General features: G+C 38.4%; 1 protein-coding gene across 2 annotated transcripts in view; it reads right to left on the reverse strand.

Annotated features, from left to right (window-relative positions):
- The window catches only part of mbtps1 (membrane-bound transcription factor peptidase, site 1), a 132,400-nt gene that overhangs the window by 53,909 nt on the left and 53,908 nt on the right, over window positions 1–24,583 (reverse strand). Inside the window, exons 4-9 of one of the 2 annotated variants that reach the window (XM_060838203.1) lie at window positions 20,847–21,047; window positions 15,527–15,637; window positions 12,490–12,599; window positions 7,884–8,000; window positions 6,307–6,374; window positions 1,687–1,789 (exon numbers count right to left, since the gene is read on the reverse strand). In XM_060838203.1, coding sequence (XP_060694186.1) covers window positions 1,687–1,789; window positions 6,307–6,374; window positions 7,884–8,000; window positions 12,490–12,599; window positions 15,527–15,637; window positions 20,847–21,047 — 710 coding nt within the window. Of the gene's footprint in view, window positions 1–1,686; window positions 1,790–6,306; window positions 6,375–7,883; window positions 8,001–12,489; window positions 12,600–15,526; window positions 15,638–20,846; window positions 21,051–24,583 lie in introns of both variants that reach the window. The other variant, XM_060838202.1, reaches the window with a different exon arrangement.

Here is a 24,583-nt window from a genome sequence, read left to right on the forward strand (position 1 = left end):
AGAAATGTCTAAGGAACTTAAATATTCAATACACCTTACGCTACCCAGCGACGTTATGCTTTAACCACGAAGGATCTGAGTATAATTTTAGATCACCAGAAGAGGCCAAGGAACTTTTAGACTCGTTTAAATAAATCGTAAGAGACAATTTATGTTGGCTTGCCTCTTCCACACTCCGTGGGGAGAAATGGATACTTTACTTTACTTTTGCTTCTGGGAGCAGGGTTGTCTTCCCTTGCTATTTTATGTTATTATACTTAACTGTAATTTGTTGGAGTTGTAATTTTATAGTTATGTGTGTTTGTACGTGGCATTGATGCTATCAGATATACTCAGGTATGGGTGGGGAGGGGTGGGGGTGGGGCGCTCACTGTTAACTCTAGCTCGGTATTATATCCAAATCCTATTAAGGAGCGCCCGGGTCAAGGGTGGGACACTGTTTGGGAGAGGATATGGTGGACCTTTAGAAAGGAAGTAAGGCCCCCTGAGAACAAGGGGGAGGATCTCCATTCAAACATGTTTTTTTTTGTTCTTATTGTTTGGAAATAGTTTCCTTTTTATTATACTGTTATGAGTGTATTAGAGAACATTTTCTCTTGTTTGAAGGATGTAAGTGACTCAACTATACACTCTGGATAACTGTGGATTAGATTAGTAGTTAACTGAGTTTCATTGTTTTTCTTTCTTCTTTAGTATCATTCCTTTGAATTTTGATGATTATATATTTAAGATCTATTTTTATATTAATGTTTGTGCTTGAAAGTTCTGTTTATTTTTGTAAATCTGTCAAAATATTAAATTTCTAATAAAAATATCTTAAAAAAAAGAATAAGTGTTAATGTTTAATCCACCACCTAGTTCTCCACTTAGTGACAGGAAATTCTTATCAAAAATAATGCAAATAGAGTTCATGTCAGGGTGAGGTCACACTAGGGCACAGCATTCCATTATAGCCTGATCCTCTAAGAGATACAAGGCTCAGTTATAAAAGTATCAGCAGTTGTGCTGATAAAATTTCACAAATACAGGATCCAATAAATGTCAGTCACATCCTGAACAAATTTTAAAAAGTGATTAGTTACTTTAGAGGTAGAACAGAAGCACACAAGCTGTATTACTCCAGTATTCATAAGGAGAGAGAGACAAAATTACAAAGCATTCTATCGAGCAGGGGCATCAAACCAAAGCCAAACTTGGTCGAGAGAAACCACTTTAGGGAGAGGAGCTCTTCAATTCTTCCCCAAAAGTGAAACCCAGCAGTGCAAAAAAGATATTATCTTGTTCCTCAAATGGGCTGTTCAGAACACCTTTTGCACAAAATTTCTATTGCACTCAATAGAAATAGTGTTGTAACATCAGCTTCACGTTTATGCAATAAACAACGTATCACTGCAGATCAAACTGAATCAACACATACACAACACCAAAGCTTCAGAAACATGCCTTTCCTGTGAACCTCTTGCTCAGCCTAGTCACTAGGAGTTGGTCATTGGTATGCAAAAATCCAAATACTGAGAGAAGGCTGTTGCATTTGTCTAAGACTGTAGACACTACACTCTCTCTTTAGCCTTGTACTGTTAATCATTTGGGCTAATGTTACAAATAAATCATTAAGCCGCCATGAACTGCATTCCACTGTCATCCAGAGTTGCAAGAGGGTGAAATACAAATGATGCTACAACTTACCCAAGTAGTCATTCCTCTAGATGAGAATCGAGCCATGTTGTCTTCGAAGTCAATTCCACCCACACCAATTACATCCATCTGATCGGCAGGATTATTGAGAGTCCTGGAAAAGGCCAAGGCAATACAATGATTGCAAACAAATAATGCTGCAGTAAGTTTCAACAAATTTAAAATATTTTCTAAGGGTTCAATCTCTTCTCTTATAAACCAGCTGTTTTCATAGAACATAACAATATAATGTCAGTCTATCATATGACAGCTATTCCACAGTTTCTGGATTAGTGGTGCTGGAAAAGCATAGCAGTTCAGGCAGCATCCGAGGAGCAGTAAAATCGACGTTTTGGGCAAAAGCCCTTCATCAGGAATACAAGCAGACAGCCTGAAGGGTGGAGGGATAAATGAGAGGAGGGTGGGGTTGGAGAGAAAGTAGCATAGAGTACAATAGGTGAGTCGGGGAGGGGATGAAGGTGATAGGTCAGGGAGGAGGGTGGAGTGGATAGGTGGAAAAGAATAAGTCATGGGGACAGTGCTGAGCTGGAAGTTTGGAACTGGGGTGAGGTGGGGGAAGGGGAAATGAGGAAACCGTTGAAGTCCACATTGATGCCCTGGGGTTGAAGTGTTCCAAGGCAGAAGATGAAGCATTCTTCCTCCAGGCGTCGAGTGGTGAGGGAGCAGCCGTGGAGGCAGCCCAGGGTCTCCATGTCCTCGGCAGAGTGGGAGGGGGAGTTGATATGCTGGGCCACAGGGCAATGTGATTGATTGGTGCGGGTGTCCTGGAGATGTTCCCTAAAGTGCTCTCCCGCAACGTAGAGGAGACCGCATCGGGAGCAACGGATACAATAAATGATATTGGTGGATGTGCAGGTATAACTTTGATGGATGTCGAAGGCTCCTTTATGGCTTGGATGGAGGTGAGGGAGGTGTTGTGGGTGCAGGTTTGCAATTCCTGTGGTGGCAGGGGAAGGTGCCAGGACGGAAGGGATGGTTGTAGAGGGACGTGGACCTGACCAGGTAGGCACAGAGGGAACGGTCTTTGCGGAAGTCAGAAAGGGGTGGGGAGGGAAATATATCTCTGGTGGTGGAAATGTCGGCGGATGATTTGGTTTATGTGAAGGTTCGTAGGGTGGAAGGTGAGTACCAGGGGAGTTTTGTCCTTGTTACGGTTGGAGCGATGGGGTCTGAGGGCGGAGGTGCGGGATGTGGACGAGATGCGTTGGAGGGCATCTTTAGCCATGTGGGAAGGGAAATTGCGGTCTCTAAAGAAGGAGGCAATCTGGTGTGTTCTGTGGTGGTTCTGGTCCTCCTGGGAGCAGATACGGTGGAGGCGGAGGAAGTGGGAATACGGGATGGTATTTTTGCAGGACGTAGGGTGGGAAGAGGTGTGAAGGCTGGGGAATCAGTATAGACCTACATTAAATCCTTTGCAATTGATCACCATTGTGCTGGCAAGCAACTGTGTGTGGTGAAGCAATACTGGAATTACACCTGAAAAGAAATCCCTCAAGCTTCAGTAGTGACCCTTCTCAAAGAAGGCACGAGCTATAAATTGCACTAACGGACAGCTAGACATTAGGTTTTAGATGCCATGGGTGAAACAACCTACAAACAGTCACTTGGAAAACTTGGCAATTCATCTCTATGAACAACAAGATGATTCTATGCGAGATATCCAGCTGAGAGTCAGTCATATTAGGTACTTACTTGCACCAAAACCTATCAGCTTTTCATGTCTATCCAAATCCTCAATGCCTACTTTAGTATCTTTCACATTCTCAGGTCATGCAAAGTCTAAGTCTGGAACATTCACATCGTCCAAAACTATGCTGGGCAGTCTACATATAAAATGTTCCAGAACACCATAGATTCACAGCTCCTTAAGCAGCTTTTGTTTGTGGCCAAGAGAGCAGAACTGGCCTGCTCCTCCTGGATTTGAAATCTTTAAATCTGCTCCCTCTTTTAAGATGAGACAGAAGGAGTTTTACTTAAAACTCTCATTCAGAACACAAATACTCCAACATTACAGCATCTCTGAAACTGCTGTAAATATGCTAAATTCTCCAGTGTGGAATTGAACCCATAATTTCTAAAATGTATTGAGAAACCCGATACTGAGCAAAGCTACTCCAACTGTCGCTACTGAAGTTATAAACGCACAAGTAAAAGGTCCGTGTTTATTTGCTGCAAATTTACTGTCCAATTTTCCTTCATGCAGTTGACTGAAATTACTGTACTTCAATTAACAGAAAAGTCATTAAATAGCACCTGCAGATAGCTAAAAGAAAAGCTTCAGCTAGTCAGAAGAGTCAGGGTTAAAGGATAGAATCCAAGAGAGGAGGATCATGGTTCTTAGGGAAAATTTGGATTGGAAGCCTGAAGCAGAAAGAAATGTTCTTACACTTATTTGGAAAGGAAAGGATTGGTTAGGGATAGTCAACATGGCTTTGTGTGGGAGAAATGGTATCCCACAAACTTGATTGAGTTTTTTGAAGAAGTAACAGAGGATTGATTAGGGCAGAGCAGTGGACTTCATCTGTACGGACTTCAGTAAGGCATTCAATAAGGTTCCCCATGGAAGACTGGTTAGCAAGATTAGATCTCATGGAATACAGGGAGAACTAGCCATTTGGATACAGAACTGGCTCAAAGGCAGAAGACAGAGGGTGGTGGTGGTGGAGGGTTGTTTTTCAGACTGGAGGCCCGTGTCCAGTGGAGTGCCACAAGGATTGGTGCTGAGTCCAATACTTTGCCTTTTACATAATTGATTTGGATGTGAACATAGGAGGTATAGTTAGTAGGTTTATAAGTGACTCCAAAATTGGAGTGTAGTGGATAGCGAAGATTATCTGAGATTACAATGGATGGCCCAAGGAGTAGTAGTTGGAGTTTGATTTAGAGAAATGTCAGGTGCTGCATTTTGGAAAGCAAATCAGGGCAGGACTTATGCACTTAATGGTAAGGTCCTGGGGAGTGTTGCTGAATAGAAAAGACCTTGGAGTGCAGGTTCATAATCCCTTGAAAGTAGTGTCCCAGGTCAACAGAATAGTGAAGGCAGCGTTTGGTACGCTTGCCTTTGTTGGTCAGTGCATAGAATATAGGAGCTGGGAGGTCATGTTGCAGCTGTACAGAACATTGGTTAGGCCACCTTTGGAATACGGTGTCCAAATCTGGTCTCCCTTCAAAAGGAAGGATGTCGTGAAACTTGACAGGGTTCAGACACGATTTACCAAAATGTTGCCAGGACTGGTAGGTTTGAGCTATAGGAAGAGGCTGAATAGGCTGGGGCTATTTTGCCTTGAGCATCGAAGGCTTAAAGTGAGGGAAAAAGATTTAAAAGGCACCTAAGGGGGGACTTCTTCATGCAGAGGGTTGTGCATGTATGGAATGAGCTGCAAGAGGAAGTGGTGGAGGCTGGTACAATACAACATTTAAAATGCACCTGGAGGGGTATATGAATAGGAAGGGTTGAGAGGGAAATGCGCCAAGTGCTAGCAAATGGGACTAGATTAGTTTAGGATTTCTGGTCAGCATGGACTAGTTGGACTGAAAGGTCTGTTTCTATGCTGTACATCTCTATGACTCTATGTCACTTCTGCTGATTAGAGACAATCTTGCACCTCAGATTTCAAAATTTTAAACTTCAGCAAATGTGATAAGACAACATTGTTGGTCACTTCCCAGCTCTGGAAGCGTTTCCAAATCACAAATGGATCTAATTTTACAAATGAATTCACAAAATGATCTACAAGCTGCTTTTGGATGTTAATAATTAAACAGAAGACTACTGCAAGCATATCCAACAAAAGCAAGACACAAACTTTTGCTGACTTTATAAAGACCAATTATTTCAATAAACAGAATCCCTGCCTCAGGAGCTACTGCTAAATGCGGGTCAGATTTCACAGGCCCAAACTGGATTCAGTCATAATTCAGCCATTTTATATTCGGTGAATGTTGTGAGATCATACTTAATGACTCGCTGAACATCTTCACTCACCTTTCTGACACTATAATCTGCTCTACCCCTCAACCTCCTGACCTCAACATTCAAAATTCCAATTCAAGAACTATTCAGTCATTTTTTTTTTAAATCACCAAGAACATAACGAAATATCACTGCATGGGCTGTGAGAGGGTTTACAGCATCATTACTCAAGACAACAGGGTGGAGGACAGTTTGGTGAAAAGTGCCATTTAAGAAGTATAATTAACATGTTAGAGTCATCTACTGCCTGAAGAATTAAAACAGAACACAACCCACGTACTTATACCAATTGCGTCACATTTAGGGTGTGGAATATAATCAAAATTCACATTTCCTCATTTCTGACCAAGCAATTAAATCTACAGATAATATTAACAGAAGGTTCATTTTCTTGGTTCTAGACACACACAAAAAAGTCTGCCATGCTGTCCAAAGTATGATTTTTGTTTAATTAACCAATGATGCACAGGCTGAAGAAGTTTTCCATTCTGGCCGCCAACTTTTATCTCATCCATTTGAACAATAGTAGTTCCATACATTTTGCTTCCCAGTACTTAAAATTCAGGTGTCCATTACTTTTTTTTTGTTTTAGCAACATGCTTGAACAGAAACATTAAGGTCAAGAAAACCAAACTCACCCATAAAGAGGGCCATCATTACCAATTGCAGAGACCATGATCACTTTATTAGCTGTCAGCTCCCACACCTATAAAATCAAAGACGTTTGTCAAATAAACTTTAAACAGCAAATTTATCTCTATCTTCCAAAGATGTTTTACTACTAGCTCTTCACAATACTATCTGCACCAGATTTATTTCCACAAGAGGCACAAATTAGCCAAAACATTAAAAAAAGTCAATAATACATATTCACTAAAAATTAAACTTTTACATTTTTAGGTAGGAGAAAATATTTGGAAAACAGAAGAGAAAGAAACTGAACAGTTATCTTTTAAAAAACTAACATTATTGGAGTTGAATAAGATTATTGTTGCATTAAACTTACTGCTGATATCTAGATATGCGGCAAGGTTTTATTTCAGTACCAGGGTGTGAACTGAAAGCATTATTGGGTCAAGGCGCCTACAGGCTTCTTGAATTTGTCAGTACTCCAAAGATTAATTGTTTCAGTACAGGAACATTCAACAGGATAAACCAGGATGGAAAAATACTCTAAACGTTATTTGAACAATATTAAGAAAATACACTGAGGCATTGTCTTTCTGTGCACAGTCACATCAGGCTACTGACACAAACATCTTCAGAAAATATATCACAAATCGGACTTCATGCCAGATAAAGAGATTGAGAACAGAAGTCTTTTAAATCACAGAAACAGGATATTCAGTAGAATGAGTCAAGTCTACTTGCTCATCCCATATCAGAATAACCCTCTTCCCTTCTCCTCTAAGTGGTTCCATCACTAGTGCTAACCACATCGAGATAGGTATTTCCACATTCTTAACTGTAATGATGTTTCCTGAGTAATTCTGAATTTTCTGTTTGATTTTTGGTGACTCTCTTATGTTGAAAGATCATTCCCACTCAAGGAAACTCTGCATCTACGTTATCAAAAGCTTTTAATAATTTAAAGACCTTCATGAGGCGAGCTTGCTTCATTATTCATTGGTGAATATCTAAAGTCATCCTTGCACATATTCTTTGCATCGTCTCCCCATAAGTGACGAGATTATATTAAGACTGGCATTGTATAATGTAATAGGATTCATTAATAACCTCAAGGCTAGGCAACTTGATCCAGCTGTGACCACAATATGTTTGAATTCACTCATGGGATGTGGACATTTTTGGCAGGGTCAGCATTCATTGCCTGCCCCTAGCTTCACTTGAAATGATAATTTATACCACCAAGGGGGCACAAAATTCAAGTTACATAAAGAATACTTATTGGGCAAATGAACCTGCACACTTAGCAGATAATAGGCAAATTAAAGACAAATGGTCACGAGAGAAGCCATGTGTTTAGAATGAAAAAGTTCTATCTACTCTAGAACCCCCCACATCAAGTCTCCAGCAAACCCAACATGTCAAATGTGCTCAGTTATGTGGCATATACAAAACATTTTTCTTGCATAAACTCTGCAATACAAAAGACAGGTTATATGGCCTCAGAAAGTAAATACTGCACAATTAAATCAAAAACTTAATGCGAATAGTGAATTACTTTGTCCACCCATCTGTCATTCAAACCTACCTTATCGACAAAGGGATGATCCATGAAGTCTGGTCCACCTATGCTGAGGTTCAGTACATCTATCTTCTTCAAAATTGCATAATTAAAGGCATCCAGGAACCAAGAGGTGTAAGAGACCTAGTTAAAAAAAAAATCAGAACTACTTATTTCCATAACTTACATTACTTCCACAGTAAAACACTCAGTATCGTTTCCTTTACTTCACAAATTTATTGCAGCATCTCTCCCTACTTCAACTGTTGCTCAACAGTCAGTCAAAATAACAACCAAAAGAACTGGTGGATGCTGGAAATCAGAAACAAAAACAAATTGCTGGAAAAGCTCAGCAGGTCTGGCAGCATCTGTGGAGAGAAATCAGAGTTAAAAAAAAACAACTTTGTCAAGAGACAAATAAAATCAAGAACGATTTCTTGTAACAAGTAAAACTCAAATATAAATTCATACAAGACAACGACAATTTAGCATTCACTATTTTACTTTGAAAATGTGAAAAAAAATTAGTCATTTTATGTACAATAGAAACCAACAGCCTCAGCTCAATGGGATCTGAACTACATTTCCAAAAGATAATCCAGTACACTACCGCTAAAGAAACAGCATTTGGGATAGAGGCATGCTGAAGTTCAATGTGTGTGTGTTTTGGGTTCACACAAAATTGAAGCTCTCTTCTGCTGTAGGCAGTTTGATATTTTTTAAAAAAACAACTTGTCAAGTGACAAATAAAATCAAGAAAAATTTCCTGTAACAAGTAAAACTCAAATATAAATTCATACAAGACAACAACAATATAGCATTCACTATTTTACTTTGAGAATGTGAAAAAAAACGAGTCTACAAATGGATAGTTACTAACCTTTGGGGAATAAACCAAAGGGTATTTCACTAACAAATTTGAATTTAAGACAGACATGTAGCTTGGAGTCAGAGAATTTCCTCCCCCCAATCAACTGCTTGCAATCAATTTTCTCATTTTAAAAAGTCATACCAAACATCTTTCAAAATTAAGTACAATTTCTGGCGACTGGCCAGAAACTGAACCAACAAGAAACAGGTGGCAGACATGCTATACTCAATATTTTGATATTTTATGTTCATTTACCACTTCCTCATATGTGAATAGCTAATATCATATAAATTTTAAAAAATGACACAAAGTCTAATCCACTGATATCAAGATGTCAGTTGAGTTGCTCTTGTTGTCAAGTTATCCTGGAAATATCAGGGTGAAGAATCAAGCCTATACATCACAGTATGATTTCAGAATAGATTGTACAGGCATGTACTTCAAAGTCAATGTTATGTGGAAATATAGACTTCCTTTTTAAATTCTTCCTCACTTTTTCTTTCTTCCTCCGCTTTGCAGATTTTACCTAAAAGTCCAAACAGGCAACTTCCACAAACTCTAACAACGCCCTGTTAATTAGATAATGTTAACAAGATTAACAGCTAAGTAGAAGACACCTACTTAGCTCAAACATCGAAAAAGAAATTCCCACAAACCTGCATCTCCAAAATCACAAGTCAAACATTTACAATTATCTTAGGCATTGATTAGACTATTCTACACTGAAGCACTTGCCATTCATGGATCGCGAAGTGAAGAATACACTTATGAGCCCTAAACCAACTCCGGCCCCCAGTAGCAGACAGATTGTGACAGAGGAGGGTAGCTTTTTGAACTGGAGCTTGTGACCAGCTGTGTGCAGCAAAAATTGCTGCTGGGTCCACGGTTTTTTGTCATTTATATGAATGATTTAGATATGAATTTTAAGATGAATGGTTCCTAAGTTTGCAGATGACACCAAAATTAGTGACATAGTGGACAGCCAAGAAGGTTACCCAGGTCCTTCATCAGATGGATTGATGACAGTCAGATGAAGATTACTTTTGATAAATGTAAGGTGCTGCATTCTGTTAAGGAACTTGTATACTTCATGGTAAGGTCCTGGTGAGTGTTGGCAAACCAAGAGATCCTGGTGTGCACTTGCATCGTTCCCTGAAGATGGAGTTGCAGGTAGACAGAATAGAGAAGATAGTTTTGCCTTTCCTGGTCTGTGCATTGAGTATAGCAGTTGGGATGTCACATTGCAGTCATACAGGACATTGGTGAGGCCACTTTTGGAATATTGCACTTAATTTTGATCTCCATGCTATAGGAAAGATGATGTGAAACCTGAAAGCGTGCAGAAAAGATTTACAAGGATGTTGCTGGGTTTGAACTGCAGAGGCTATTTTCTCTGGAGTGTTGGAGGCTGAGGAATGATCTTTTAGAGGTTTATAAAATCATGAGGGGAAGGATAAGATGATTAACCAAGGTCTTTCCCCTGATGTAGAAGAGTCCAAAACTAAAGTGCATAGATTTAAGGTGAAAGGGGAAAGATTTAAAAGGAACCTAAGTGGCAACCTCTTCTCACAGAGCATGGTGCATGTATGGAATGAACTGCCAGAGGAAATGGTGGAGCCTAGTACAATTACGATATTTAAAAGAATGGGTACATGCTTAGGAAGGTTTTGGAAGGATACGGACCAAAATTTGGCAAATAGGACTAGGTTAATTTAGGATACTTCGTCAACATGGACGAGTTGGACCGAAGGATCGGTTTCCGTGCTGTACATTTCTATGACTCTATAAATACAAATGAATAAAGCCACAAGTTCTTTTAGATCTGATTTTAAGTAACGCCACTTTAACACCGGGGATGTACACATAGCACTTTTTTCGTTTTAGCACTGCTCCACTCCAGACTAACAGTGCATGTGACATGATCATTGCCATTTTCAATGGCCACTTCCATCACTTTCCCAGTAGACAGAAAGAACAGAAATCTACTCAGAAGTAATTGAACATTCATAATTTGCCTATTCTCCAACACAATTCAGATCTGCTACTTAAATTCTCCCAAGACATTTTCTACTATCTCGTGTATTGTATATTAACAGATATTTTATATCATAAAACAAATTGAGAAAGGAGCCCCTCTCCTCTCAAATCAATTCTAAGGGCCGGCACAGTGACTCAGTGGTTAGCACTGCTGCCTCATAGCGCTATGGACCTGGGTTCGATTCCAACCTCGGGAGATTGTCTGTATGCAGTTTGCACATTCTCCCAGAGTCTGCGTGGGTTTTTGCCAGGTGTTCCGGTTTCCTCCCACAGTCCAAAGATGTGCAAGTTAGGTAAAATGGCCATGCTAAATTGCCCTTAGTGTTGAGGGATGTGTAGGTCAGCTGCATTATTCGAGAGGTAAATGTGGGATGGTGGGGTGGGGGAAGTGATCTGGATGGGCTGCCCTTCGGAGGGTCGGTGTGGACTTGTTGGACTGAAGGGCCTGTTTCCACACTGTAGGGATTTCAATTCTAATAATGTATTAGCTTAGTTAGGAACTTAAGCCTCTCTTAAACTTTTCAAAAGAATCACTTTTAAATATGCAGTTAAATGGAAAGAGATGAGAATACAACAGGTTAACAATTATCCAATAATATAACTCAAGAGTACTCACCTCACTGACGCACACACAAATTGGCAAAGCTAAGACATTGTCCTTAACAAACTCGAATGAATCTGCATACCAAATGCAAATAGCAGGCCAAAACCATTTTACAGCTGTTAGAGATATGCATGCAGTAAAAACAAAGCCAACGTTTCATGATGACAAATGAGATGAACAATAAAAAGCAGAAGTAGTACTGTTAAAACTGGTAGATCATTCAAATATACCAACACAATCTACTTATGGTTCAAAGGTCAAATAATCAGAATGTACCTAATATTTTGAATATTATAACTCTGCATAAATAAAGTACACCAATACAAATTTGCTCTGTAAAAGCAAATTCCTTTGGCCATTGTCCAACAGGAAAACGGATAATAAATAACCAGTCAGTTGTGAAGTATTTCAAATCTTATACACACTTTGATCTGACAAGTAGTTCCTAAGAGATAGGAACCAGTTTTAGGATACTGAGCAATGCAAAAAATCAAACTCTTCTTCTCTACTGATAAACGGGCAATTAAGTAACTTGATGCCTATGCGTTTACCCATGTTTAAGTCTGCTTCACTAGTTTCTCTCAGCAGGCTTTACAAATTTAAGATTTTGGACTTGATTTTGGACATCACAGAACTAAACAGATTGATAATGTCACATTCTAGACATCCATAAACAAGACATGTACTTCGAAAGATCCAGCCAGGTCAAACAATTGGTCTATACATCCTGTAGGATGAAATGGTTTATTCACATTAAAAACAGACCGTTTTTGTACGACCACAGTAAAAAAAGTGTTCAATAGCTTAATCACCAAACTTGCTAAGGAAACTCTCTATGCATTATCTTGTCAATGCAAATAACTCATCAGATGAACTATTCACTTGTGATATGTAGCAAATAACAACATTGTACAAATTTGGAAAACTGCATGATTAGCTTTAACTTATGTTCTGATTATTATTCTATTGTGACAAGAAAATTTAGAAAATTCTCTGTAGCATTAGCAATAATAACAATTACAATTTCTTCTGCAGCAAAGATCACTTTGCAAACTTTTCCTGAAACCCATTCCTTGTAATAACAAGGTCAGAGGAGAATGAAAAAAGTGAGAACACATTACCTGATTGTTTGTAAAGACTCTGAAAATGTGCAACTCTGCATCTGGTGCCAACCCCTGACATTCTCGCATGCTGGCAATCACTCCTGCAACAAACGTCCCATGCCCTAAGCCTAACATCAACAAAAAGCAAAGAAAGATATAGTTTCAAGGTGGATGAAATACCATCAGCAGTGAATATCTTCTCCCATTTGATATGTTCAAATGTGGGAAAATTGTTTCTTCCTTTTCCTTACCATAACTAAAAGAACTCAAAGAAGAAATCTCAAAATGTAATGCTCAATGATGGGACAGACATAGCATCATAGTATTAGACCCTAGCATTAAGTCATTTCTTATCCCAGCATCGTTTATTGCAGAAAGAGTAGAACTCTGAATACCCCACAATTCTGTCTGAGACCTCTTTGCAGATTCTTTCCACGGAGGAATTTGCCACCTCTCAAGTCAGAAAACACTGCAGCAAAGACCCCGCTCATTCTTTTCATACAAATTTACACATTCAAAAGACAAATTTTAACAGAATTGAAGCAAACAGATGCAATAAAGACATAACTAAAATATTGAAAATTATACTTCTTCAGACACGTGTCACTTGTGTTACAACGCAAGTGCCTTGCAATACCAACATGAAATAAAGTAGCCACTTGGTCAAAGAAAGTTACTGCAGTATAAAGGTGATGATGCTTTCTGTTAGTTAATTAATTAGTCTATGTATTAGAACAAATTAAAATGCACACCATCTCCTTAATAATGCCTGGCAAGCCATTATTGACGAAACGCTTACATCGAGAAGCATACGTGTCATGCATTTTCAAAGCAAAATGGGAATATGAAGTTACCTCCCCGGAAAACCGTTAAAGCTACTGACCAGCCTCTTGAAAAGTTTCAATCAACACATACAGCAATAGACCAGCTGAGCAAAGTTCAAGTTTACAGAACTATTTCTCAGTTAGTTCAAGAACAGAACTATTTTCAGCATAAAAAGTGCAGATCAAAATGTTGTAACCATTCAACAGTTGCAACAATTGCAAGAAAATTACTCATCTGTCTTTGTCATATTTGGATGTAGAGCAATATAAATGATAGCCCAGCTTGCACCACTGTCTCAGAAGAATTTGCAATACCAAGCCGGCAGCAGGAAAATCATTCTCCATTTGGAAAATAATTTCCCAATAAATGATGGTTCTGCTGAATAAAATGTAATAGCAAGTGACTGATTATAGCCACTGACAATAAAAACCTAATGATCTATAATTATATTGAGTTGTGTTCTCATACAGAAACTTGGATTTGTGTGTTATCTGAAATGCTTTTTCTCAGGCTATCCCTACTCTGTTGTGGATCCTGAGTACCTCAAAGATCTTTGCATTTTTTTGAAACAAAATACAGTCTATTCCTCTTTATTCACATGTACAGTAGCCTGGAATCTGACAACAGGACGAGAATACCAGATCTGAGCTTTCAAACTCAGGTTGTAGAATTAATTTGGTTGAACTTGGTAGTTCAGGGCAATCCAAGAAAACTTAACGGTGAAAACTGCTGGATAGTCATTAATGTCCTTCACAGAAAAGGAGCTTACCATACCTATCTCACCTGTCCCATTGTGACTCAAGCCCCAGACCGTGGGTGACTTCTTGTTGCTCATGGAGCAACTTAGAGAAAGCCAAGCTGTATTGGCTTGGTTTTTTTTAAAACTCAATTCTAAAGCTAAATTATTTCAAGTCATTCCATTCAAATGATATGTTATTTCAGTTTTTAGTCATTAAACTTCCTTGTTACTCATGGTGCCAAATTAGATGGCAACCAATTATTTTAGCTTCAACGATTTTGAAGTTGAAAAGAAACTTTAAAAGAAACTGCATTAGTACTTATTTTTTAGACATTTTAATGCAGAACTTAACTAAACCTCTCCAGTCAGGTTTAAAAAAGTTAAGTAAAACAAACTGAAAATACGGAGAGAGAAATAAATTTATGCAGCACCTTTGAGCAGACTTAGCACAATTCCCTCAGAGAAGGCAGCCCCACAGATCATATGCATATAACAGCCATGACATTGTCTCCCCAAAGCTAAGTTTATGCAGTACGGATGGAAGTGACGTTTATTTTTACTTCTACTAAATTTGTAGTAATTTGGGAAAGGTGAGGAAAGCAGCTCTGGGCCATCCAGTTAGTATATTTTAGAAGCTTACAGTTTTCATTCAAATTTTAATTCTAGTTTATGAATATCATGTCTGGTGTTGCATCATTGGGCATGTTGTTTTGAGAAGTTGGCTATCACTGTTCTTAACTGCTCTTTGACTAATCTGAATAAGATCTCAACTTACATTTATATAGTACTGTTTGTGCACAGAAAACTTTTCAGAACACTTCAGAGATTAAAGTACTACATTGAAAACCAACCACTTGGAAATAAGAGAAATAGGATGCAAGAGTAGAAAACTCTGTTCCGAAGATATATTTAAAATAAAACACCGGTGTGAGTATTTTTAAAAGAGGACATAGCTTATAATAGATAAATATTAATCAATCAAATACTGAAAGAATTTAGAAACACTAGGATCAGTGACACGGCCCTGGTAACCTGTTCATCAGAATTGAAAGCCAAAAAAAAGGTTGCAGTGAACAGGAACTCCATGCAGTCTTCCACAACATCCTGAGGAACGAGGGCATAATAATCCACAGCATGCAAAATGTAGGATGGCAGTGTGAAACAAAAATAAACAAAAAATGGATTTGCTTTTTTTTTTGCCTCTGCTGATACTCATAAATTAAATCTCAGATTGTCAATGCGGATGAATAGTCCTTACCCAATAATATAAGATCTTTACATTTTTCATAAAAATTATTGGGGGATAGATACATCATATAAAAGCAATACATATTGAAAATGTTTTTGTAATGGTTGTAAAAATCTTTTGCACATATCTAAAACAGCTCACAATAAGAAAACATATATTGAAAGATAGATTTACTCCAAATACTTCTTCACATCCATAAATCTGTGATACATGTTTTACATAATTCAAGTGTATGTACATACCATCATCTAAAGTTTTTTCATTGGTCCAATTTGTCCTCTCTTTCACATTCTTGAAGTGGGGATGTTTTTCACTAAGTCCCGTATCAAACACTGCTACTTTCACACCAACACCTGGAAACATGATCAAAATCCAAACTGAAAGTCTACACACAGTTATAGTCAACTACACAGCAGGTCATATTCAAATACGAACCTTTTGCTTCAAAAATCAATGGCCCCAATTTGCACACTCAATAACTTTAGCTCAATGGCTGTAGGTGAGACAAGGTCATATTTCTACCCTCTGTAGTCTCTAAATAATACAGCTCAAAAACAAATGGACAGAATTAAATTGTGAAGGAAGAACTGACTGGTTTCTGGTGCAGACCCTGTTTTTTTTTAAAAAACAGAACCATCCATAGCATTCTTTCCAGAATTTTTTTTCTCACGTTTTGATAAGCCCCATTTTTTGTGGTAGAATTTGTCAAAGCAGGATAAGAATTTCCAAAACAGGCCGTTATATATGGATTGATAGGATGCCTACTCAATAAGATTCATGCACTTAAAAAAAACTTGTTTGAGTTTTGTCATTACAAAGCATCAACCAGGTAGAGAAGACTTTGAAAGAAGAGTTGAATAATTGGAGCAATGTTGGATTAACAGCATGAGGGAGGTCCATGTGTTCTGGTAAGCACCCTTTTTAAAACTGGTTTTATTTAAAATTCCAAGCAATTATGGCCTTGATGCAACATATAGTTACAATGCTATTATTAGTGATTTCCTGTTGGACACCAACCACAATCAACTTGACTGCTTCTTTAGTCTAGTTATCTGCCCAAGGTTACATTAGGATCTACATCAAAGACATGACTACGTATGAATAATTTAGACAACACTAAATTTGAAATGTCTCAGCTTACATAAGCGATATATTATTAACAATGGCAAAGAGAAACAGAAAGAGACTAATTCGGTAGCATCTTGGAAATAACATATCAGACACTGCCTCTGATGGATATGCAATTTAGTGCTGCCAGGTTTTTTTTGTACAACTCCAAAAACTACTGCAGTCATTTGAAGATGTGGCTCTGATATTTAGCACAGGACACACCCTAAAAAAAAACGAATCTCCCTCCATATTTTCTCCTGAGTTACTTCTTGTCCAATTCATAATTCCAGACTTTAGTACTAATTTGAAGCACAGTGTGAATCATTATCACAGTGCTACAAGGAAATAAGTACATTTGTAAACATAAACACTTTTGGGTTGTAAGTTTGCTTGCTGAGCTGGTTGGTTGGTTCTCAGACGTATCGTCACAATGCTAGATAACATCATCAGTGAGCCGCCAGTGAAGTGTTGGTGTTCTGTCCCACTTGCTGTTTGTGTGTCTCGGTTTGTTGTGGTAGGTGATATCATTTCCGGTTCTGTTTCTGAGAGGTTGGAAAATAGGATCCAAATCTATGTTTGTTAATGGAGTTCCGGTTTGAACGTCAGGCCTCTAGGAATTCCTATGCGTGTCTTTGTTTAGCCTGTCCCAGAATGGATATGTTGTCCCAATCGAATGGTGTTCCTCTTCATCTGGGTGTAAAGATACTAGTGATAGTTGGCCATGTCTTTTGGTGGCTAGTTTCTTGCCTATCTGTCCAATGTTCTGTTGTTGCAATCCTTGCAGGGTATTTTGTGTATGACATTCCTTTTGCTGGCTGTGGGTACGAGGTCCTTTAAAGTCATCAGGAGCTGTTTTAGTGTGGTGGTAGGTTGGTGGGCCAGCATGATGCCTATGGATCTTAGTAATCGTCTAATCGTCATCTCTGAAATGTCTTTGATGCATGGCAGGGTGGCTAGAGTCTCTGGGCATGTTGTGTCTTCCAGGTCAAGTCTATTGTGCAGGAATCAGCAGACTACGCTGAACCATTGTTCCGGAATGCGTTGGATAGGTGTTGCTCCTCGGCTTCTCATAATTCCTGGGTACTGCAGTGTGTTGAGGCACGTTTAAATCATGTCGGGTGGACGGGCAGGAAACTAGCCACCAAAAGACATGACCAACTATCACTGGTATCCATATACACTGACGAAGAGGGATATCAGGTCGACAGGAACAGGCTAAATAAAGACATATGTGAGAATTCCTAGAGGCCTGGTATTCAAACCGGAACTCCATTAACAAACATTGAACCCCATTTACCAACCTCTCAGAAACAGGACCAGAAATGATATCAGCTACCACAACAAACCAAGACACAAATAACAAGTGGGGCAGAATACCAGTGCTTCACCGGAGGCTCACTGATGAATTTACCTCCCAATGGTGGTGAAATTCTGAGATCAAACCCACCAGCTCAGCGAGCAAACTTACAACCTGATTCAAGACCTGAGCTACAACCTTCCAAAATCTCAAACCCTTTTGCTTTTGTAGTAGCATCTTTAATAATATTAACAATGGCAAGTCTAACAAGCAAGCAGTCAGACTTTGGTGGTGGAACGGGCGGGGAGCAGTGAAGAGGGGAAAAAAAAAAGAGAAATCAGTATAATTTCATTACAATTGGTGATCAAAAGACAGCATAATGTGTAGAGCCATTGTTCAAAGCCTTAAACTTTATCAGCAATGCATGCTATTGAACACCAAACCTAATTACATATTTGCACAATCATTTTGGTCATGAAAATAATTGTGATACAAAGCCAGCAAGTGCTCAGATTTTAGACGTAGTCAATTAACAGCTATCCAATTTTTATACAAGTTCCTTGATAATAACACTAGGGTGCTATTGATCCTGCTATGATAGCTTTGGTCCCAAATTTCTGCCTTAGCTCCATCGTGGAGTCTAGCAAAGGGCATGCTTACTAATTCAGCAAAATAGCTGTGGATTTTTAAAAATAAATTGGATTACGCAAGGCTTTTAGGCATTTTATGAAGAGACGGCATACATGCTTTTATCACATTCTCGGATGTGAACTTCAAGGAGGTTAAAATTAATCAACACCATATTACTAATAAATCCTGAAATGATGCACAATTATTAATATTAAGCATCCTTCAAACCACATGCAATACAATAATTCAGTATTGCTGGAAAGCACCCTGGAACACTTTCCACATGAAACAAATAGTTTTATGTGACAGTCACTGTCATCCATGTCCAGATAGATCTTATCCAGTGTGTGACTGCAAAGGTTCAGAGTCCAGGAAACCACAAGTAATAGCATAGACGCCAAAGGCATGGCAGTTCAGATTATATTTGGAAAGTACCAAGATTTTTGAACAAAGAAGAAATAGTTTACATACATCATTTATTGTTCAAGGGCCAGAAAGACGTAAACATCACTAACTCTGAAAATCTAATAAAATCACAATCTCAGGCTCGAAAGAAAAGGTCACCAGTGTAAAACAGTTCAAAGTATTTCCAAGGTAAAATAGCTACGTTTGTGGTTAAATTTAATGTTTGCAGAATTTGCTTAAATGAGTATAATCAGTCAGTTGAAAAGCAACAGGAGCAACAAGATAAGCTTGAAGCAAAATATTACAGAAATGCTAGAACCTCAATTATTTGACTATAGCAAAACACACAACCTTAAGGAACGTAATGCAAAGAGTGATAAATACTTTGAATAAGCTGCCAAACAAAATTGCAGTGAAATGACAGCACTGCATTCAAAACACAGAATTTGACTAAGTAGCAATGCTTCTTGAATTCAAGAAAAAAATGTAGAAAATGTTAAACAATTAGATTTTAGACCTTTGCATTTCAGATATTAGCTGTCACCTAATCTAACGCAAAATCAAGAATCTTAAAATGTGACCTTACACACTGGTGCACATGAAAAGAGTATCTCATTCTCACATTTGCTTCTCATGGTCTGTTTCATAGAATCATTGAAGCCCTCCACAGTATGGGAGCAGGCCATTCAACCTATTATATATACACCAACCCTCAGAAGAGCATCCCACCCACAGCTACCCCTCCCCTACTCCGACAATATCGCTGTAACCCTGCATCCCCCATTGCTAATTAACCTAGCATGCACATCCCTGAATATTACGGGTAACTTAGCCTGTCCAATCGACCTAACCTGCACATCCATAGATGACAGGCTTGTTGTCATGTAGTACTCTTAATTTTTTTTTAAATTTAAAATGGATTTCTTCTAACATGCACCTTCAATTTATTCTCAAAATTTTAAAAATCTGAAGTCTAAAATATTTTTACATATGAAGTTATCAGGTTCTATTTGAGCCACTTTACTACATTACAAACGACATGGAAGTTTTACATTAAACAAGATTGGATAGGTTAATAAAAATTCTTCCTAAAAAATACATTTGAAGCATAATTCAACCAAACTAGTAATGTATATATTTAGTGATCACAGCCATAAATGTCAAGCAATTAAAGGAATTAAGGGCACCTCAGAAATTGTGGTATTTTGCTGATAAAGCCATAAAAGAATTTTAGGGACATTTTATGCAGTTTTTACTATTGACAACAAAAATAAATCAGTACATTTGCTATCAATGGTCATAGGATGACACAAATACTTATTATACAGAAGGTATTTGCACAACTATAGGTTAAACTTATTTTAAAAGGTTTACCAAAGCACATTTAGATCAGGTTTCACAAAATATGGATAGAGTTCTTGTGAATGTAAATACATTTTGTATAGTTACTGGTTTCCAAATAGTGATTGTTCTGCTATATCGCGACAGTGTGCTCCTCTACAACCTGACTATCGAAAATCGCACTATGGAAAACGCAGTATATCTGTCAACAGAAAGTTCTGCAAACATCATCCACAATTCATCAACTGCATTATAGCCAATTCACGCTGGCAAGACACGTGTTATAAGAACAGCTTGTAGTTAAATCCTTAGCTTTATGGCTATAGCAACTTGCAAAACAACAACTCACTAAAATGCACTTGCATTGCAAAACTGTTCTGACAAAAACTCATCAAAATGAAACCTTATCTGTTTCTTTGTGCACAGTTACGGTCAACCCTGCTAAATCCTTCCAGACTATTGGCTTTTACTTATGATTTCCAGCATCTTCAACACTTGGTTCTTATAACTCATTCTAACTTGGAGGGGACTACACAGCCAGTAGAAGTCATCATCATCATCATCATCGTCATAAATCTCTCCCCCTTAGAATGATATCTAATTAATAGCGGTGTTCCAGAATTGTTTTGGAAAGCAAAATGAATTCAGAGCGTATCCAATTGTAAACACTGCAGTTAATCCATAAAATCTGCTTCCTTCCAGGTGTTTTCAATTCGACATGATCGAACATGAGGTTGTTTGGTCAGCTACGTAACCTTACCAACTAATCCTCTACGCACCTGTATGCCCCATCTGCCATAATACATCTGCCTGCAGTGTCTGAGCTACCTGCCGAGGGATAGCCCTCAACAGGCGCCTGCTTGAATGCCTGCCTGTAGCATGCCAGAATCCAGAGCTCAGGGAAAGGCTGGTTCTCCTGAGGGGTCTTGAAGACTGCCACTTCTGTGTCCATCGACTTTCATTGCATGGCGCAGCTGAGTCTGCTGCAACAGAAACAAACATACATTTAATGTCTAGTATGACAGGAATTCTGACATGATCTGCAAAAATAGCCTTTTTTAATTCAACTTATTCAAAAGCTTGGAATTAGACAAATTTAAATACTGTTTTAAAGCAACAGGAAAACTGATTTTAAAAATACAAAGATGTAACAGTTTTTCCAACAGTGTCAAAGAGAGTGTTTGTTGTTATCATTATACACATTGTTATCTGAATGATGTATTGCAGCAATTCAGCAAGAATTTCAACAAAACGACTCAAATGCAATTTCTCCATGAATCTCCATCTGCCAAACACTTACTATTTACTTAACCTATCTCTACACCTTTGTAGATAATGTCCACCTCAACATGCTTCCCTATCTACCTTTGTATCATTAGCAAATCAGGCCAAAATACACTTGATCTCCATCCAAGTCAATCATATAGATAGCAAAATTATTGAGGTCCACTAATCCAGGTAGTACTCTGCCAGTTAGTTTGCCCTTCTGAATTCAATTCATTTACCATGTCTTCCACTTCCTGTTAGATAGCATCTCACCGTACTCCGTAACCCCTTATTTACCATGGCTAATCCACCTAGCTTGCACATCCCTGCTCACTACTGGCAATTCAGCATAGTCAATCCACCTAACCTGCACACGTCTGGACTGTGGAAGGAAACCGGAGCACCCGGGAGAATCCCACGCAGACACAGGGAGAACCCCATGCAGACACAAGGAGAACATGCAAACTCCACACAAACAGTCACCAGAGGCTGGAATTGAACTTGGGTCCCTGGCACTGTCAAGCAACAGTGCTAAGCACTGAGCTACCGTGCTGCCCTAAGAGCCTCCTGAATAACCTTTCTACAACCCCACCATATCAAAATCCTTTTGAAAATCAAAATACCCTACGTATATATATCCCTTTTGATCCACTCAAATAACTCCACTAAATTTGTCACATACTATTGCTTTTCATAAAAGCACATTGTAATGCAAACAAACACAGTCAATTTTATAAATGTTTAGCTATTAATTCCTTAATAATGGATTCCAGTGTTTTCCCAATGACAGACATTAGGGTAAATAGTTTGTTCTTGCATACTGTCTCTCTCCTTTCCTGATAGAAGTGTTATATTTGTAGCTTCCCACAGGGACGTTACCAGAATCTTGGGAATAATGGCATATTACAACCAACGCATTCCAATCTTTGCAGGCATGTTTTTTTTAAAAAGAACCTAACAGGATCTCATGTACAAGTCAGTCTTTAGTCCTAGAAATTTGTCCAGTAGTTAGCTTAGTCCTTTATCCTCAAGTGACAGTGATTGTTTTAAGTTTTCCTGCCTTTTCACCCTCTGTTTTTCCATTAAAATCAGGGTGCTTTCATACCTTTCACTGTGAAAATGGATACAACCTTTTTTGTTCAAGTCTGAGACATTTCCTGGTTTCATTATTAAATTCCCCAGTCTCATCCAGCAGAGATCATTTACTTTCTTTTTCATGTACTTGCAGAAGCTCTGTTTTTATGTTTCTCACCTGTTTACTTTTAATCTATTTTTGTTCCTCCTCAGTTCTCCTTTGCTAGCTTCTGAAAGTTCCCAAACTTCTGGTCTATCACTAATTTTTCCAACATTGCACACCTTTTCTTTTAACTTGACACTAACCCCAACTTCCTTACCTGGAAGTTTCATCCTTCTTGCAATGTAGTTCACTCTCAATGAAATATATATTTTTAAGCAGTATGAAATACATACTTCATATTCACCACTGCTCATCTGTCAACTTCAATGCTACTGTTACATAAAATCCTTGTTAGACCCGTCAAAGTATTGTGAGCAGATCTGGACACCACACCTAAGGAAGGGTGGTTTTAGCTCTGGTGAGAGTTCAACACAGGTTTACAAGAATGATACCTGAAATTCAGAGATTAGGTTTGAGGAAAAATTAGATATTTATTCCCTAGAAAATAGAAGGTGAAAGGGCTGACCTATTTGAGGTCTTCAGGACATTAACAGGGAAAGACAGGATAGATAAAGGTAACTATTTCCACTGATTGAAGATTCTCGAACCAGATGTCACAGCTGAAGAATTATAAAGTCATTGTCATCGGGTGAAACATACCCTTCAGTTCAATTGGTCTGTGTCAATCAGATATCCTAAACCGATACAATTCCATTTGGTAGCACTTGGCCCACATCTGCCTAAACTCCTCTTCTTCATATACCCATCGAGTGCCTTTTAAATGTTGTAATTGTACCAGCCTCCACCACTTCCTCTGACAGTTCATTCCATACACCATCACCCTCTACGTGAAAAAGTTGCCCCCGGGTCCCTTTTAAGTCTTTCCTCTCACCTTAAACCTGCGCCCTCTAGTCTTGGACACCCCTGCCCTGCCCTTCATGATTCCATAAACCGTTGTATGGTCACCTTCAGCCTCCTACGCTCCAAACACAAATTCAAGAGCAATGCTGGAAAGCACTTCTGTACACAAAGAGCAGTGCATGTTTGAAACTCTCTTCCTCAAATGGTACTTGATGCTAATTCAATTGTTTAAATTTAAATCAGAGGCAGACAATGTTTTATTAAGCAAGAGTATCAAAGGAGTATGGGCCCAAGGTGCCATATAGAGTTAGGCCACAGGTCAGCCATGATCCTACTAAAGGGTGAGGAGGCTAGAGGAGCTGAATGGTTTATTCCTGTTCTATGTTCCTATCTCGCTTTTTAACCAACTTTCAAAATATACTTTAGCCAACTCAGTTTTTAACATTTTGTAACTGCACTAAATGCAACTACCATTTAACTCTCATGTAAATCATGCTTCTGACAATTTACTAAGTGAAAATAATTCATCAGGAATTTCAGCAAACGAGATTCTCAGTTTGCAATATGAAGAAGCTGAGATGAATTTAAAGACACTTGATTTAAAAAAATCAATAAAAATAATTTAAACACAAAAGAAAAACTTAATGACCCAATGCGAGACTCAAAATGACAACACGGATTAAAAGTCCAATTATCAATGAATGGAGCTAAGTGGGCTCTGTTCAAACTTCCCTTCACAAGTGAAACTAATCTAAAAAGATCCCATTTACAGAAATTCTCTTTGAGACTGCAATCCCCTCATTGAGTTTTGTTGGTTAGCTCAATTGGTTGGCTTGGAGCAGCAGAATGGTCAGAAGGACTATGGCAATTTTATCTTTACATTTACAGTTGGGTCTGGAATATGTTGTTGACAGCCAATTACTTCTTTTTAATGCGCTACACTGAAATGCAATGTGGAATTCTTATTGTATTGTACTTGACAGAATTAATGACGACATATAATGCTAACATTGCAGATTCCAATGCAGAGATAGACAGACTACACAGGATTTGACAAATTTAAACCTCCCCTGTTGATCAGCAAAGCTTCAGGAGCATTTACGGATGTATCATCAGCTAACTGTGGGCCACGTGCACGCATACAATTGTTCCTGTTGTCTTTCTGAAAAATGTGTTGCTGGAAAAGCGCAGCAGGTCAGGCAGCATCCAAGG

This window comes from Hemiscyllium ocellatum, chromosome 17, assembly GCF_020745735.1.
Source record: "Hemiscyllium ocellatum isolate sHemOce1 chromosome 17, sHemOce1.pat.X.cur, whole genome shotgun sequence".
Taxonomy (NCBI): Eukaryota; Metazoa; Chordata; class Chondrichthyes; order Orectolobiformes; family Hemiscylliidae; genus Hemiscyllium; species Hemiscyllium ocellatum.